Source organism: Dermacentor variabilis, chromosome 2, assembly GCF_050947875.1.
Source record: "Dermacentor variabilis isolate Ectoservices chromosome 2, ASM5094787v1, whole genome shotgun sequence".
In the NCBI taxonomy this organism is placed as follows: domain Eukaryota; kingdom Metazoa; phylum Arthropoda; class Arachnida; order Ixodida; family Ixodidae; genus Dermacentor; species Dermacentor variabilis.
Window position 1 is genome coordinate 213,316,935 of NC_134569.1, and position 18,856 is coordinate 213,335,790.

An 18,856-nucleotide genomic window follows, 5' to 3' on the forward strand; every position below is an offset into this window, starting at 1 on the left:
CCTTTATTCCCTCCTTCCTCTTCAGTACATTGCCATTGCAGCTGGAACGAATCTCTCGAGAAATTTGCCTGGATCTCTCCACTTCTCCAGTTTTATCATGCAAATTCTTGTTAGAATAAGGATGCGGATTCAGCACTCAGTGTAAATACTTTAGCTTCCCGATAGATGCACTCGTATCGATGCGTTTTATTTATTTATTTATTTATTTATTTATTTATTTATTTATTTATTTATTTATTTATTTATTTATTTATTTATTTATAGCGTGCTTATTTTGCAGTGACATTGTGTTGCTGTAGTTACACGTTTCTCTAGGCTTCCATGGAAACAAGTGCCCGGTGTGATCACTAGGCTCTACAATTGTGCAGTTTCTAATCAACAATCCATTCTTCCCTATATATCCTCACTGCCATATCTTTGACGGCGCTGTCAACGGGTGAGCACAAGCTCGCCCTGATAGCGCTCGTGTCATATCCTCCTCCTCTATTGTCCTCGTCTGCTCCACTGCTTTACATTGTTGCTACGCCCAATTCGGTACTCTAGTAGACGTCCGGAAAAGACGAGATGGCGAGAGCGGTGCAATTCGAGCATAGCCTTATCGCAACAATGTCATCCTACTAATGGCAGTCTAACGTAGGTGCGCGTTGTTCGGGACGCACGCACCATACGGCTGTGTTCCTGCAGATGTAACACTGAAGAAAAAAAGTTGGTGGTCGTAACAAACGGCGTGAGAGAAATCGCCAGTGAAAGGTGCAGAAGGGTCAAGCGATTGGACTTGAAACGGAGAAAAAGGCTAAGGGTTTTCGAAAGTAAGCAGTGCCAACACAAAGGTGAAGATCAGTCAGGAACCAAAGCCTCGCCAAACCACGACTACATGCTACTCGCTTGACTATAATTTATGCTTCGGCTGGCAATAACCTAACTATATTGTACAAGTGCCTTCAATGACATGCAGCTAGACACTATGCTCCCTATGTCAAAAAGGTTTACTAATCAGTTGGTCTTACAGCAGGCTATCACGTTCTGAACGTGTTCATTGTTAAAATGCAGCTTTCTTAGGGTTATCTGTTGGGAGAGATTAACCTTCGTATTTACAAAGGACCGTCGACTCCAGTCATATATTTAAAACCGCTCAGAGCCAACTGGGCAAGCTATTCCTAGACTCCATCGATTGGAGCACAACGACTCTGCTCCAACGAAGGAAATACTCCGCTTGAATAACCATCATTCGTGATTCATGTACGAAGTGGAGGTGCTTGAGAAACACACCTGCGTTCTATGCATCCAAGGGAACCTAAAGGGAACCTAATCATAAAATTGTAGCCCTAGCCTGTCACTGAAACACAGCGGCCACTTCATAGAATAATTATTCCTGCCATCTGCTTTTCGGTAAAGAGCTCTGTCGCTCTCTCTCTCTCTCTCTCTCTCTCTACACACACACACACACACACACACACACACACACACACACACACACACACACACACACACACACACACACACACATATATATATATATATATATACGTTTCGGCTGGTGGACCATGCAGCCTTTGTCAACAAAGCCGGACACAAGCCGAAACGTCAGTGCTATATGCTGTGCTTATTCAACGTACGTCGTACTCGTTTTCTTCATTTCACTACCGGGGACAGCGTGATTTCCTCAGCCATATATATATATATATACCCCTCTCTCTCTCTCTTCCATCTAAATTATTGAGTTCAGGTGGAACTTCCAGTGGTGGAACGTTATAGATAAGGTGGTAAGGGTCAATGCCACCGAGGTATATACAGGCTTTCTCTCTCTTTTTTAGGATTATTGTGAATGTCAGCCTCTGTCAAGCGATTTCGCTTGACTACCCTTTTTACAAGAACGCCATGCCCCGGATAAAAGAAAAAAATAATACAAGAACCATGTCTGGCGCCAAGCTCGATTACGATGCCTTGAACCAATCTTATTAGGCAGGCTTTTAGGCATCCAGAACTATGGAGGGGAAGGGTAAGACAACTTCGCTGAAGCGGCACGAAGGAACGCAAGCGATCGTGTTTTTGCTGTCCTGTTCCTTGTCTCCCATCCCACGTTTATCGCTGGTGCCGCGAACATTGCAACAACAAGGCTACAATCCCGAGCACACAGGCCTAGAGCCGCAGCCTTCTCGGTCTCATTTGGCGGTGCATTCGTGTTAGCGTAATTGTTATTAACGACTTCTCGGTAACGGGGGAGCACTAGCTCGGTGTCGTTCACTAGCGATTGCTGCTGGTCTGTTCCGAACGTCGTGGTCGCTTTCCCTAAAAGCAATGCTCCGGGTCTACAGCGGCAGATCACTGAGTGCCCTCAGGGAGGAAGGCTGAAGAAAGAGAGAGGTCCATAATTAGACAACAAAGGACACCGCATCGCCCGTGGGCGTGTTTCATCAAACTATGCATGGTATAAGAAACTCTTTGCTGTCTCTTCGCTCATTTGACCTAAACGCTCCACACACGATCTTCTCTCTTTCTTCGTTTTTTTTTTACTTCATAAAGACAGTGACATTTAATGCGCAGACTGATGAACTCCTGCGTAGGATCCGTGATGTGTCACCATTGAGAAACGGGCGCAGTAGAAGGCCTTTAATTTTGAAGCATTGTCCCGCAGTTTCCACGGTTTCGCGACTTGTTTGCCTAAACATAGACGCGTTGTCGTTGTTGTGCCGCATTAGGGGACAATAGCGCGCTTGCGGACGCCGCAGCGCTAAGCGAGCTGGAAAAGGGGCGGCGGTGAGTAACAGGACAAAAATTAAGCGTCGCTTCAGCGCTGTGCGGCGGGGCCGGCACCACAGCCGTCGGCAGCCGCCTCAAAGCCCCGTCGTGATGGATGGGAACATTGGAGCGATGTCTTTTAATTTGCGTCAATTTCACTGCGAGCAGCCCGAAGCCAGTCATCTATACGGTGTAGCATACACTGTGAAAAGAAGCATGCCAGCGTCGGGCATAGGCGAATCTTACTTCGTGGCAACCCTGAGGGCTCCTGGGCACGGATCTTGCTCAACGTGCATACACAGTGAATCGACAATGAGAAGGCGACATATGTACGTACAATGCTTCTACAGCTACCTGCTGCTGTAGCCGCCCAACTTCTCTGTGTCCTTTAACAGAGGATCCCATGCACTTCACAAAAAGAATAAAAATGCACGGCTTTAACATGAGCTTTCTGAAGAACAAGGAGTTGAGAACTCTTCCTATTTTTTCCTCTATTAAGTGGTAACGTCGAGAAGTGCACCTAACTGCGGAAGCTGAAGAATATGCGCCGAGGTGAAGGTTTTATAACATGCTGCGATTGGGAAACAAATTTCTCAGCCAGGCGCGATCCTTCAACAAGACGAAACGAATATGTGAAAACACTAACGTGTACCAATGGCCCAGGTGAACTGCTATCTACACCTAGCTATGGCGCGTTAGCCATAGCCATCAGTTTGCGAACTGACTGCTACTTTTGCCTCTATATACAACTTATTAATGCGTTTTGCATCTATCTATCTATCTATCTATCTATCTATCTATCTATCTATCTATCTATCTATCTATCTATCTATCTATCTATCTATCTATCTATCTATCTATCTATCTATCTATCTACCTCGCCTCTTACGCCGACCCAGTGGCCCAAGTGGTTGTCTACCTGCACTGGGTATGTGCCCGCGGTCGTGATGTGTCGTGGTCGTTCTATTGTCGCCCTTTCAGTTTTACGACATCTTAGTCTCTTCATGCCATCTACGTCACGCCTTCTATCCTGACCCATTGCCGAATTTATCAAATAGCTTGGGCCACTAGGTATGTGCTCGTGGTCGTGATGCCTTCGCGGTCGTTGTATCGCCATCATTCAGCATTGCTATTCGACACTCGTCATGCCGTCGTCATAAAATCATGAATTCGTTGTCACACAGCCATAGTAATCCCGTCATGGCCGTTCAATCGTCGTCGATCCAGCTTCATGATCTGACTCTCGTCATGCTGCCGTAGTCACTCTTACTCCAATCCAGTGGTCCAAGTTTACGAGTACCTTAGACTACTTGGTATGTGTTCGTGGTCATGATGACTTCATGATCGTTGCATCGCCGTCATTCCAACGTTGTCATCCTACACTCGTCACGCCATCGTTGTCACGTCATCGTCGTGACACAGTCGTCGTCACGTTGTCGTTTTATACTTGTCATCACTTCAGTAACATCATCCCATAGTCGTTATGCAGTCGCCGTCATACCGCCTTCCTCGTTCCATCGACGTCAATATTTCTTCGTCATTTTATTGTAATCATACTATCGTCGATCAATCGAGATCACGACGTCATCACCAGATAGTCGCTACGTAGCTCCATTGTCAGACCATCGTCGCGATACTGTCGCGGTCATGCCATCATCTACGCTATAGCTTCGTCACGTGACTTTCGTCATGCCGTCATCGTCATACAGGTTTCGTGATAGTCATCGTCACGCCATTTTCATCATACACTCGTCGTAATTTCACTGTCCACACGCCGTTGTCATGCCATCGTCGTCACTGCATCGTCGTCATACTGTCTTCGCCTCGCATTCATTGTTATACCCTCGTCGGGATGCCGTCGTGTTCGTTGCATCGTAATCACCGTACCTTCGGCATCCGACTCTCGTCATGCCGTCATCACCAAACCAGTGTCATCATGCCACCGTCGTCACATTGGCGTTTCACCTTTGTCATCACTTTAATACCCCCATCCCATTGTTGTCGTGCCGTCGTCGTCGTACCACCTTCGTCGATCCATCGACGTCATTCCGTGTTCGTCTTTCTATCATAATCATGCCGTCGTCATTCATTCGTGATTATGCTGCCATTATCAATGTGTCGACGTCACACAGACGCTATCATCCCGTCTTCATGCCATCTAGGTCGTGCCACCTTCGTCATTCCCGCTTCTTCATCCGGTTGTCGTCATACCGTCGTCGTCATGCCATCGTTGTCATACAGTAGTAATCATCTCAATGCCCTCATGTCGGGGCCGTCACGTTGCCGTCGTTATGCCATCGTCATGATTTAAATGTCATCATCTCATTTTCGCCATGTCATCATCGTCATACGCCTTTGTTCCAACGAAATCATTCCTTCTTTGTCATTCCCCCGTCACTGCGTCGGCGTTATACAGTCGTCGTCGTGCCTCCATGCTCATGAGCCACCTTGGCAAGCGAGCGTCATAGTAGTATGGAACGATATAGGAATATGTGGCATATAGCGGAAGCAACGAGTCTCATAATTACCACTACATGTGTTAAATAAACGTGCCTTCAGGAATATGATCTGCCACTTCATTGTTCGATTGCTATTCGTATTACCATCGACAGTCATTTTGAGATGAGGTACGCCATAACTTTATTATTATTATTATTAGTAGTAGTAGTAGTAGTAGTAGTAGTAGTAGTAGTAGTAGTAGTAGTAGTAGTAGTAGTAGTAGTAGTAGTAGTGGTGGTGGTGGTAGTAGTAGTAGTAGTTTGCAATCTTTGCCGATTCTACATAAAAAGGTTGATTCTTCTATCTAAAAGGTTGACACTTCTATAATTCTGCTATGGCTTTTGTACTGCTCATCAGTATAGTCCGTGTACCAAACTCACATCGTTAACAAACTTGAGCTTGTTCAGCGCCAGGCAACACGCACCCCCGACTCCCGTCTTTTCGGTCGTCGCAAGCTCACGCCAGCCAACGAGGATTACCTCAAAGCCCTGAAGTGGCACACCCCGCAATACCAGAGCAACATTGCACTAGTCTGTCTATTCTGCAGGGTGCTTGACGGCTCTCGGGACAGCACTAATATTTCTTCAGTCTGTCTGAGCATGCAGTCAGCGCAGCCTGAGCCTCATCACGCCTGTACAGCGCGACACCGCAACTCTATCCTCATATCTAGCGTACAGAGCTTTGTCTCCCCCCCCCCCGGCCATTCTGACTCCCCTTCCTTGCGACCGGACTGAATTGGCACTCCTGCGTCTTGTGACCCCGTCGACTGTGTGCGTGTGTGCAGTGCTCTGCAAATGAGCGAGTACGTCTGTGTGCGCATGCACGTGGAGGAGTGGGAGTTTCTTCTGCACCCTGCAAATTCCTGCTCATATGGCTGGCTATCAGACACTCTAGCGTACAACCATCGGCTTTTTAGTGTTGCGAGCTGTGTAAAGTGCTAGGTTACCACTAAGATTATTATTGTTATTGTTATTATTATTATTAGAATCATCAGTACGACCACCCTGAATCTCTTGAAGCCAGCATGACACACAGTTCAAAATATTCCTGGAGCTTCGCGCGCTCTCACTCTTCTAAATGGAGCACCAAAGATGTATGTTCTCTTGATGAAAATGGTGATGTGGTCTCGAGCACTGCTGATCGCCTTGCAGAACATTTCTGTTCTGTATATGGTGTAGAAGATGCTTCAACTAACCTTCCTTCTAAGTCTGGCATAGTATGCGCACGCTATCAGTCAATGAAGACCCTGTTTTCAAGTGTATCAAATGCCTCAAATGTTCCCTTTCTTGTGGTGCTGATTGTATTCCTTCCGTAGTGCTTAACCGTTTCGGACGCTGTCTACACAATTGTACAGCAAAATAGTGCACCAACAGCAAAATCAATGATGGATTAGATTGGATTGGAGCAAACTTCATTGGTGCCTGCAGTTGGGCGCTCGCGCGCCAAGACGAGGGCCTCCGTCATATAGGAGTTTGCGGTTACTCAGCGCGGTTCTCCGCTCGCCGTGGCCGGCTTTCCTTTCCGTTCCCTGCCTTTCGAGCGCCCCGAGGACCTTCTGGATGGCCCAGAGCTGTTGGTCTTGGTCGTAGCTCTCCGCGGCGGGATTGTTCTTGACCGTGATTCCTCTGGATTTTTTATGCAGTCCCACAAGATGTGCGTGTAATCTGCCGTCTCCCCCTGGCAGACCCTGCGCTTATCGGTCGGGTATGTATCGGGGTACATGCGATGCATTAGTCCCGGGCTCGGTACCGATCCGGTCTGGACCTGTCTCAGTAGGACCGCCTCCGCTAGACTCACCTCAGATGCGAGGGTGGGAGATTCCTGCGAGCAAGGCCTTCGTGATGTCGTTGTAGTCCATCATGCGGTCCTTGGCTCCGAACCATGCTTCGGACGGTCTGTCGCCGCGGCGCGGTCAGTTAGAGCTCGCGCCACTGCTCGTGCTGGCTCATTGTAGTTCTCATTACGTTCCGACGCGTCACCCGCGTGCGCCGAGAACCACTTGATTCTTACTTTCCTGTCTTGCAGTTTGGCCTCCCTGCAGATTTGGCCTTTGGGGAAGTTTCGCACCGCCTGTCGCAAGTCACTCAGCACAGTGTGGCAGTCTGCGTCGGCGATGGCCAGGGCGAAGGCTACCTCCTCCGCTTGTTCCGCTCCGGCGCTTCTCACGCTCGCTGCCGTCCTAGTGGCGCCGGTTGGCGCCTCTATGACAACCGCTGCGAAGGCGTTCCGTTGGTATTCGGCCGCGTCCACGTACCGCGCGTGTTCGTTGTTGGCATGCTGGTCGATGAGAGCCTTGGCCCTCACCGCTCTTCTTCCCTTGTTGAACTCGGGATTCATGTTCTTCGGTATGGGGTCGATTCTGGTCTGGCGTCGGTCCTCTTCGGGGACGGGGAGCTTTATCTCCACCTCGTTCGAGTGTCTAATTCCCAGATCGTCCAGTATCTTCCTCCCGGCTTTGGTCATGGACAGCCGCTCCAGTTGAGAGGTCCGTTGCGCTTCGGCTACTTCTTCAAGCGTGTTGTGTATCCCGAGTTGTAAGAAGCGGGTCGTGCTCGTGGACTCGAACAGGCCCAGCGCCATCTTGTACGTTCTTCTGTTGATCGCGGTGATTTTGTTGCGTTCGTGCTGCAGACATCTGTAGTAGGCTGCAAAGTACGCGACGTGGATGATGATGAAGGATTGAACGAGCCTTATTAGGCTCTCCTCTCTCATGCCAGCCTTCTGAGAAGTGACTTGTTTGAGTAGTCGAATCGCGTTGGCAGCTTTTGCCATGAGACGGGCCATGGTTGCGCCGTTTCTTCCGTGCTTTTCGATGACCAGGCCTAGGATCCTTATTTTGCTGACCTCGGGGATCACGTTGCCGGATTTGGTTAAGATTCTGATTTTTTCGTATTCGCGTTGCCTGGTCTTGCCTCTGCCGTTGTTGGTAGGTGGCAGTATGAGAAGCTGCAATTTGCTCGGCGAACATCTCAGTCCGATGTCTTCCAGCTGGTCTTCATTCGCATCGACGCCCTCGCCCTCGATGTGGGCGAGGGCGTCGATGTGGGTTGACCTCGATGTCGGCGTCACTGCCGCCGGTCCCCCACAGCGTGATATTGTTCACGTAGATGGCGTGCCTGACGTCTTCGATGTGCGCGAGGTTTTCGGCCGCTCCGATCATTACCAGGTTGAACAGCATCGGCGAAATGACCGATCCCTGCGGTGTGCCGCTGCTCCCGAGCTTCCTCGTTTGCGTCTGTAGGTCGCCTGCTCGTAGCTCGGCGGTCCTGTCAGTGAGGAAGTCCTTGATGTAGTTGTAGGATCTTTCACCCATGTTGAGCTTGTAGACTTGGGACAGAATCGCCGAGTGTTTCACCTTATCGCAGGCGCTCTGCAGGTCGAGCACCAGGATTGCCTTGTTGTCGCGGGCGCTGCCGCCATCGTCGATGATTTGGTATTTGCGCTGCAACACCGCGTCCTGCGTGCTTACGTGCAGTCTGATGCCCATCACCGTGGCCGAGTACAGCCCTACTCGTTCCAGGTAGTCTTGCCACCTGATGAGCAGCACGTGCCCCAGCGCTTTGCCCACGCAGGATGTGAGCAAGATGGGCCGGAGGTTGCCCGTGTCCGGCGGCTTCCCCGGCTTGGGGATCAGGATGGTCTTGGATGTCTTCCACTGCTTTGGCAGCGCGCCCGCTCTCCAGCACTTGTTGATGTATTTTGCGCCGTTCTCAATCGAGCCGTCGTCGAGGTTCTTGAGCGCCTTGTTCGTGACGAGGTCCGGGCCGGCTGCCGACCGGCTGTTGAGGTCTTGCCTGGCCGCACGGACCTCCTCGACGTCGATGTCATGATCGAGCTGCGCGTTGGGTAGGCCGCCGTACGACGCGTGTTGTTCGGTGGGTGTAGTCGGCAGGTACTTGTCGTTAATGCGCCTGGTAACTTCGACGAACGCACTGATGAAAGCAATGATATTTAAAGTGCGTTGCATACATCTTGAAACACTTATCATTGGAACTGTGCTGCAATTTTGAATAATGTGCAACATGTTTTAGCAAAATGGGTAGGAATGTAGACGGTTGGGTGTTCTTACTCTGTGTCAGTATGTTGTATGCAGCGGGTTCACATCTTTTATTGTTTTTCACAATGTCATGCACCAGGCATAACATTGAAGTGGCTAGATAAGTGCTTTTCAAGCTTTTCAAAACACAAGATAGCCTATGTTCCGATATTTGACTTTCCTGTAGCGAGTTTTCGCATGGAGTCGAAATTCTGTAGAATTGACAAGACGCACTAGACAATTGAAAATTCTTAATCTTTTCTGCAGCTGTACACTTTCTGTGATTCTGAAGATGCAAGAGATGGGTGGTGAAAGCATGTTTTCAATCAACGGGATCAAGTGGCGTCTGAAAGCGTTAAAACGTATGAAACCTTACTTGTTCCCTTTTCTCACGAGCATCTTCAATACTTCCCTAAAGTCTAGTGCGTTTTCTAGCACTCTTAAGGTGGCATAGGCATTGCTCGTGCACAAATCGGGGGCTAGAAGTGCAGTTATTAACTGCCGGCCTATCCTCTACAATGCGTCAAAAGTGTTTGAATCGGTACTGCATTCCTTGCTTTCTGTTAGTGCTAAGAACATCTTAAAAAATGAACAGCATGGCTTTGTGTGCCGACGACTTAAAGCTATTTCAGACTGTCAACAGTGTTCACCACTGCATCGACCTCCAAAAAGAAACAATAACGTAGTCTTAAATGCTTCCAATAATATGGCATTAAGTTGCACGCGGAAAACACACCATATGCAATTTTCATACACTCTTGGGGATGCCCAACTGCCCAGGGTCAATGAAATGAAAGACCTTGGTGTGTACTTCGACAAAACGTTAAACTTATCTTCACACAGATAATCCCACAACGTGCCTTTCTCGCTCTTGTAATCGTATGTCATATATTGCTTCATTACCGCTCACCTCCTCTGCTTCTGAAATTGTAATATGTTGTGTGCCTCACACTATTAGAGTATGCCTCTGTAGAGGGGGTGCAATCTGCAAATCTAATTCTGACCTCACTGAACGCATCCAAAATATACTGATGTCTATCTTCAAGCATCACTTTTGCCATTATATTGACCAAAGTTCAACCTTCTCAAATATACATCAACTCGCACCTCTAGACTCAAGACTTAATTAATCAGACCTTTTGTTCCTGCATAAGGTGGTCCATAACATTATCATCATCATCATCATCATCATCAGCCTAGTTACGCCCACTGCAGGGCAAAGGCCTCTCCCATACTTCTCCAACTACCCCGGTCATGTACTAATTGTGGCCATGTTGTCCCTGCAAACGTCTTAATGTCATCCGCCCACCTAACTTTCTGCCGCCCCCTGCTACGCATCCCTTCCCTTGGAATCCAGTCCGTAACCCTTAGTGACCATCGGTACCAGTGGCACCCACGACGATAGTGGAAGAGAAAATAGCCTAGAGGAATTCCAAATCCCACAGGTAACGCCAGAAGAAGTAAAGAAAGCCTTAGGAGCTATGCAAAGGGGGAAGGCTGCTGGGGAGGATCAGGTAACAGCAGATTTGTTGAAGGATGGTGGTCAGATTGTTCTAGAGAAACTGGCCACCCTGTATACGCAATGCCTCATAACCTCGAGCGTACCGGAATCTTGGAAGAACGCTAACATAATCCTAATCCATAAGAAAGGGGACGCCAAAGACTTGAAAAATTATAGACCGATCAGCTTACTGTCCGTTGCCTACAAAGTATTTACTAAGGTAATCGCAAATAGAATCAGGAACACCTTAGACTTCTGTCAACCAAAGGACCAGGCAGGATTCCGTAAAGGCTACTCAACAGTATACCATATTCACACTATCAATCAAGTGATAGAGAAATGTGCAGAATATAACCAACCGTTATATATAGCTTTCATTGATTACGAGAAAGCGTTTGATTCAGTCGAAACCTCAGCAGTCATTGCGGCATTACGGAATCAGGGTGTAGATGAGCCATATGTAAAGATACTGGAAGATATCTATAGCGGCTCCACAGCCACCGTAGTCCTCCACAAAGAAAGCAACAAAATCCCTATAAAGAAAGGCGTCAGACAGGGAGATACGATATCTCCAATGCTATTCACAGCATGTTTACAGGAGGTATTCAGAGGCCTGGAGTGGGAAGAATTGGGGATAAAAGTTGATGGAGAATACCTTAGCAACTTGCGATTCGCTGATGATATTGCCTTGCTTAGTAACTCAGGAGACCAATTGCAATGCATGCTCACTGACCTGGAGAGGCAAAGCAGAAGGGTGGGTCTGAAAATTAATCTGCAGAAAACTAAAGTAATGTTTAACAGGCTCGGAAGAGAACAGCAGTTTACGATAGGTAGCGAAGCACTGGAAGGGGTAAGGGACTACATCTACTTAGGGCAGGTAGTGACCACGGATCCGGATCATGAGACTGAAATAACCAGAAGAATAAGAATGGGCTGGGGTGCGTTTGGCAGGCATTCTCAAATCATGAACAGCAGGATGCCACTATCCCTCAAAAGGAAAGTGTATAACAGCTGTGTGTTACCAGTACTCACATATGGGGCAGAAACCTGAAGACTTACGAAAAGGGTTTTGCTGAAATTGAGGACGACGCAACGAGCTATGGAAAGAAGAATGATGGGTGTGACATTAAGGGATAAGAAAAGAGCAGATTGGGTGAGGCAACAAACGCGTGTAAACGACATCTTAGTTGAAATCAAGAAAAAGAAATGGGCATGGGCCGGACATGTAATGAGGAGGGAAGATAACCGATGGTCATAACATTATACTTTCCCCCAAAGCTTCTTGGGGAAAATATCGAAGCCGTTTCCCCAAAGCTTCCTGGGGAAACGGCTTCGAAGATCTTGGAAGCCTTTGCTAAACTTTCAATCCAAGCATTTAAAAGTAGTAAAAAACGGAATTGCCATGCCGTGCCTTAAGTCTTCCCTCACCAGATCCTGCATGCACAAAATGAGCGCCAGTTTTAATGCGCAGGTCCGGCGCCTATTAGAAGCAGGTTACCCTAGTGTAGCCGTGGCCACTGTGGCTGAGCGCCAAAAGAAGTCGGTTTCGAGGCGGACGGACGTGATTACAGAAAGCAGTAATAGCAAAGAAAGAGTAGTGAATATTTCGTACATTCATTCAGTGTCGCACAGGCTTAAGAAAGTTGCAAGTAGATATGATGTTAATGTTGCTTTCACTGCTCCCAATAAGATAGGTAAGATATGCGCTGCCGTACAGGGGATAATGGAAGAGAGAATAGTCTAGAGGAATTCGAAATCCCACAAGTAACGCCGGAAGAAGTAAAGAAAGCCTTGGGAGCTATGAAAAGGGGGAAGGCAGCTGGGGAGGATCAGGTAACAGCAGATTTGTTGAAGGATGGTGGGCACATTGTTCTAGAGAAACTAGCCACCCTGTATACGCAATGCCTCATGACTTCGAGCATACCGCAATCTTGGAAACACGCTAACATAATCCTAATCCATAAGAAAGGGGACGCCAAAGAGTTTAAAAATTATAGACCGATCAGCTCGCTGTCCGTTGCCTACAAAGTATTTACTAAGGTAATTGCAAATAGAATCAGGAACACCTTAGACATCCGTCAACCAAAGGACCAGGCTGGGTTCTCTGAAGGATACTCAACAATAGACCATATTCACACTATCAATCAGGTGATAGAAAAATGTGCGGAATATAACCAATCTCTATATATAGCTTTCATTGATTACGAGAAAGCGTTTGATTCAGACGAAACCTCAGCGGTCATGGAAGCATTCCGGAATCAGGATGTAGACGAGCCGTATGTAAAAATACTGAAAGATATCTATAGCGGCTCCACAGCCACCGTAGTCCTCCATAAAGAAAGCAACAAAATCCCAATAAAGAACGGCGTCAGGCAGGAGATACGATCTCTCCAGTGCTCAGGGGACCAATTGCAATGCATGCTTACTGACCTGGAGAGGCAAAGCAGAAGGGTGGGTCTAAAAATTAATCTGCAGAAAACTAAAGTAATGTTTAACAGTCTCGGAGGAGAACAGCAGTTTACGATAGGTAGCGAGGCACTGGAAGTGGCAAGGGCAATACATCGTGGCAATACATCGACTTAGGGCAGGTAGTGACCCCGGATCCGGATCATGAGACTAAAATAATCAGAAGAATGAGAATGGGCTGGGGAGCGTTTGGCACAAATTCTCAGATCATGAAGAGCTGGTTGCCCTTATCCCTCAAGAGAAAAGTGTATAACAGCTGTGTCTTACCAGTACTCACGTACGGGGAAGAAACCTGGAGGCTTACAAAAAGGGTTCTAGTTAAATTGAGGACGACGCAACGAGCTATGGAAAGAAGAATGATGGGTGTAACGTTAAGGGATAAGAAAAGAGCAGATTGGGGGAGCAAACAAATGCAAGTTAATATCTTAGTTGAAATCAAGAAAAAGAAATGGGGGGGGGGGCATGGGCAAGACACGTAATGAGGAGGGAAGATAACCGATGATCATTAAGAGCTACGGAATGGATTCCAAGGTAAGGGAAGCGTAGCAGAGGGCGGCAGAAAGTTAGGTGGGCGGATGAGATTAAGAAATTTGCAGGGACAACATGGCCACAATTAGTACATGACCGGGGTAGTTGGAGAAGTATGGGGGAGGCCTTTGCCCTGCAGTGTGCGTAACCAGGATGATCATGATGATGATGATGATGATGATGATGAATGATGATGACAGGGGATAAAGGAGCTTGTAAAAGGCAAAAAAAGAAAAGATATTTGTCCAGTGAAGCACAGTAAGAACAGTTTTACTGACTGTCGTATGGGTGTAAATTATAAAATTCCCCTTAGCTGTGGCCAGTTCTACGTAGGGCAAACGGGACGGTGTATCAATCAGAGGGTAATGGAACATAAAAGATCATTAACCGGTGGATGGCCTTCTAATCTTTCCCTACATTGTCAAGTTCGTAACTGCACGCCAGAGTGAGATGAATGCGCGATATTGTCAGGCATAAGAATGAAGATACGTGTCTTATGGTAGAGGCATGGCATATCTTTAATGGTGGAAGTGCGTGCGTGCTTCAGCCTTCGATTACTTTACATAAGGAAGAGATTAAGTATCTTAACAGTTATCTCTCACCTGGACCGGCACATGTACTCGACTGACACGTGGTGATACCATTCCTGAACTTGCGCAGATGAGTTTTGTGTCTTCTTTCTTTTTTCGCCTCAGTGCTCCCTTCAGTTGATAGTCGGCGTTCGTGTTGTCCTCTTCTCTACTCTTGTGTCCTGTCTGCACGCCTCACCTTTTTTGCATAATGAATCCTTACCAACTAGCTCAGCTTTCTGTCGTTCTAAGCTTCAGAGTTCATTTCCTTTGTTTTGTGTATCTATATATAATAGTATATGATTAACTCCCTTTTGTCATTCCTCGTTTTCTTTTTCCCTATTTATTTCTCTACCTCGCATTGTTCTGTGTACCACATTAACGTTTTCTGTACATTTCGTGTAACATATTGCTTTTTAAGTGCCCCCGTACGAAGGCTGTCTAGCTGTTCCTGGGCACTATAATAAAAATTTCATTGATTGATTGATTGATTGATTGATTGATTATTGCAGTATAGAATTGTGCTTTTTAAATATGTAGTAGCATATTATTTGAGAGCAGTAGCTTTTGTGAAATTAAAAGAAAAGCACGAATTAAGAAAGTGCAATTAAGTGTTAAGTGCCTGATTATGTGCACTGTGCTATCAATAACGTTTAGGGACGGTATCCAGTGTTGTGCAATAAAATAATGTACCACAGCAATTACTGCGTGCCTCAGAGAACACGCTGAATGTCTTTCTCAGTCAAAACATCATGATAGGCTGAAAAAAACAAACTGATATTTTTTTGCGGTGACTTGAAGTGTATAAATTGTGAAAATAACCTGTGTATATGTATATTTCTCATATCATGCAAATGAGCTGCCCCCATACATTCGAATAAGTGCCTGAATTGTATGACTCGGGAAAGGGCAACGAAAGGCACCTATTAAAACCCTCCGATTCTCAAGCTTGCGTTATCTGATGGTATGTAATTTCATTAACGTCGAGAAAGACAGACTTGACGTGTTGAAACCAGTTACAATAGAACATGGCCTTTACACAAAATTTTTCTAGCAATACACTCTATGTGAAAGCCTCCCGATACTGTGTTGATGCTTCAAAACAACCTAGAATAATAAATGAGTTGCTCCATGGGCAAAATTTGACAGAATCAAGCATCGAGAGGAGACAAGCTGCGGATTATGTAAATTTTAGTTTTTCTAGATGCAAATCTAAGCAAAGAGCCGACATGCAGAGACTTCTGCACAAAGAAAAAGGGGCCGTGAGCGAAAAGCAAATCGTCATGAAACTCTGCAACAAGTACCTCCCGCAACGACCGACGGTCGAGCACGGCCGGTACGCTGGCAGTCCTTGTCCCAAGTTAGATGAAGACTTCAGTGAGGCGGAAATCAGAACGGCACTCCAAGGGCTAAACGGCAAGTCAGCCCCAGGACCGGACAGGGTTAACAACAAAACGCTCAAAAACCTGGACGACAAATCTGTCACCAAACTCACGGGCTATATGAACAAGTGCTGGAGAGAAGGCCGCATCCCGGAGCAGTGGAAGAGGTCCAAGGCTATCCTCATACCCAAGCACGGAAAGCCGTTGAGTTTGGAGAACGTACGCCCAAGCTCTCTCACGTCGTGCGTGGGAAAGGTCTTGGAACACGCCTTCCTGAACCGTATCAACAGCCATCTAGAAGAGACGGAAGCCTACCCCCACACCATGATAGGCTTCCGATCCCGCCTGTCCACGCAGGACGTCATGTTACAACTAAAGAACCAGATCCTTGACGACAAGACAAGAAACACCAGAGCTATCCTATGACTAGACCTGAAGAAAGCATTCGACAACGTCGCTCATGAGTCGATCCTCAAACAAGTGTCTAATCTGAACCTGGGGGAAAGGGCCTACAACTACGTGAGGGACTTTCTGGAGGATCGCAAAGCCACCCTGACGGTTGGCGACCTCGAGTCCGAAGAACGAACCCAGGGAAGTGCAGGCACCCCCCAGGGCTCAGTTATATCTCCGCTCCTTTTCAACTTAGTCATGCTGGGTCTCCCCAGCAAACTACGAGAAATCGAAGGAATCCACCACGCTATATACGCAGACGATATAACGATTTGGGCGGACCGCGGCAGTGACGAGCAAATTGAACACGCACTACAAACGGCCATTCACAAGGTCGAAGAGTACCTCCAAGGACCGGGCCTCAAATGCTCCCCGAGCAAGTCCGAACTACTCCTTTACCGGTCCACGCGCAGAGGCATGCCCCCAAAGAGCTACACAGGACCCCCGGAGTACGAGGAAATCGGCCTGTACACCCAAGACGGAAACGCAATCCCCAAAGTAAACAAGATCAAAATCCTCGCAATGATCATTGAGGCCAACGGAGCTAACGGCGAAACCGTGAGGAAGATCGAAGGCAAAGTCACCAGCGCCACGAGACTCATAAAGAGAATAACCAATAGACACGCGGGCATGAAGGAAGAAAACGTCATTCGACTGATCCACTCATTCGTTGTCAGCGACATCGCCTACGTAGCCGCCTACCACAACTAGTACGTCGCGGAAAAGAACAAGATCAACACGCTCATAAGGAAAACGTACAAGATAGCCCTGGACCTCCCGGAATCGACGAGCACCGAGCTCCTGGCTCAGCTGGGCATATACAACACCCTAGAAGAAATAGCCGAAGCACAACGCATCTCGCAGCTCGAATGCCTGTCGACCTCCACGACGGGAAGGTACATTATGAACACGCTCGGCATAACGTACCACAACCAGCACGGCCAGAAAATGCAAATCCCCAACAAAATCACAGAGACCATTACGGTGACAACCAACCCAAGAAACGTGCACCCCGATTACAACCGAGGTAGAAGAAAGGCAAGAGCCGAGGCTCTGCTCCGTTCATTCGGCAGGGAGAGAAACGCGCGCTTTGTGGACGCAGCCGAATTTGCGAACGGCCAAAAATACACCGCCGTAGTCATAGACGCAGAGTCAAAAATGAGAACCGCATGCAGTGTATACACCACACATTTGGAAATAGCGGAGGAAGTAGCGATTGCGCTGGCCCTCACAGAACAGGAATGCGAAGTTGTATTAAGGGACTCGCAAACGGCAGTAAAGAATTATGCCAAACGTCGAATTTCCAAGGAAGCCTGTCCATTCTGGCCAAAGCGGGCAGATCCAAAACCGCGACCTCGATGATCATATGGTTCACCGCGCACGTCACCACGGAAGGCGACGCGCTCCCCAACCTAAACGAGACGGCGCACCGGAGGGCGCGAGACATGACCCGCCGCGCCGAACAGGGCAACGCCTCCCGCACGATAGCGAACGCTTCTCGAGCAGAACGGGACAGGCTCACCAGATACAACGACATAACCAGTGCATATTTGAACGCCAGAAGGACATACCCACCGCCGTGTCCCCACTCCCACCACCGGCCAAGCAACTCGAGAAAACGCAAGCGGTCGCGTTTCGGCGACTTCAGACAAACATATACCCACACCCAAAATATATTAACAAAATCACAGGGGGCAAGGAAAGCGACAAATGTAGGCTCTGTTCAGAAACAGGAACACTCACACACATAATGTGGGAATGCACCTCACTCCCGTTCTCTCATCCCCCCGTCAGCAGCGAGACTGACTGGACAGCCTGGCTCAGTTCCGGGGTTGTCGACCGACAACTTGAACTGGTGGACTGGGCGGAAAAGGCCAAGCAGGCCCAGGGCCTTACTTGAGCCCAAACCCTCAGCCACGTCCCTCTTTACCCTTCCCCCTTTCAATAAAGTTTATCACCACCACCACCACCAGTCCCCAATTGGACAGGATGCAGGCCGTCGCCTGGCGACAACTCCAGACGAACACCTTCCCTAATCCATTCCGTCTGAAACGTATCTTCCCAGATAAGCACCAGGACGACACGTGCAAATTGTGCCAGGAAGGAGGGAGTGCAATGTAGTTATAGGAGGGATGGCAGTTACTCCGCAGACCCTGTCGTCGAGGTGGGCCGCCGCTCTGCGCAGCTCAGACCTCGGAATCCAGACGTGGGCAGTCCAGCAAGCCCGTGAGGCGGCGTTGAGGCAGGGCCTTGACGTTCCCCCGTGGGAGACCTAAGCTCGGGTCGCGTTTAACCTTGCCGGACGTACAAGAACGTTGTATCCATCCATCCATACAGGTGTTTTAATTATTTTTGCTGATTTTCTCAGAACCCACTTTTCCACACTTCTTTCATGCACCAACAAGCATAATTATATTGACACGGATATTTTTTTAACTGTATCCGGTCACCGTATTTCACCGGCTAACAAAAGTTAAACGTTATCGCTCGGCGCAGAACACGCCTGCACGCATCGGAAGTTTCGCGAATGTTATCGATGGTTCTATCCGTTGTCTATTGTCGACGAATCTCGCATAATCTGATTGCACAAGCGACACCAATTCTGTAGTAGCTTCTGGAAGGTGCGCGGGCACCACCGAATACGCTGGAGCTTTCGACGACTGATATATGAAAGCCGACGAGCTTG

The 18,856-nt window shown here is 47.9% G+C and overlaps 1 protein-coding gene across 1 annotated transcript in view; it reads right to left on the reverse strand.

The window, feature by feature from the left end:
* LOC142570678 (uncharacterized) overlaps positions 1-18,856 on the reverse strand; it is a 110,312-nt gene that overhangs the window by 24,146 nt on the left and 67,310 nt on the right. The window contains exon 2 of the mRNA XM_075679029.1: positions 5,619-5,726. Within this exon, the coding sequence (XP_075535144.1) occupies positions 5,619-5,726 (108 nt within the window). The remainder of the gene's footprint in view (positions 1-5,618; positions 5,727-18,856) is intronic.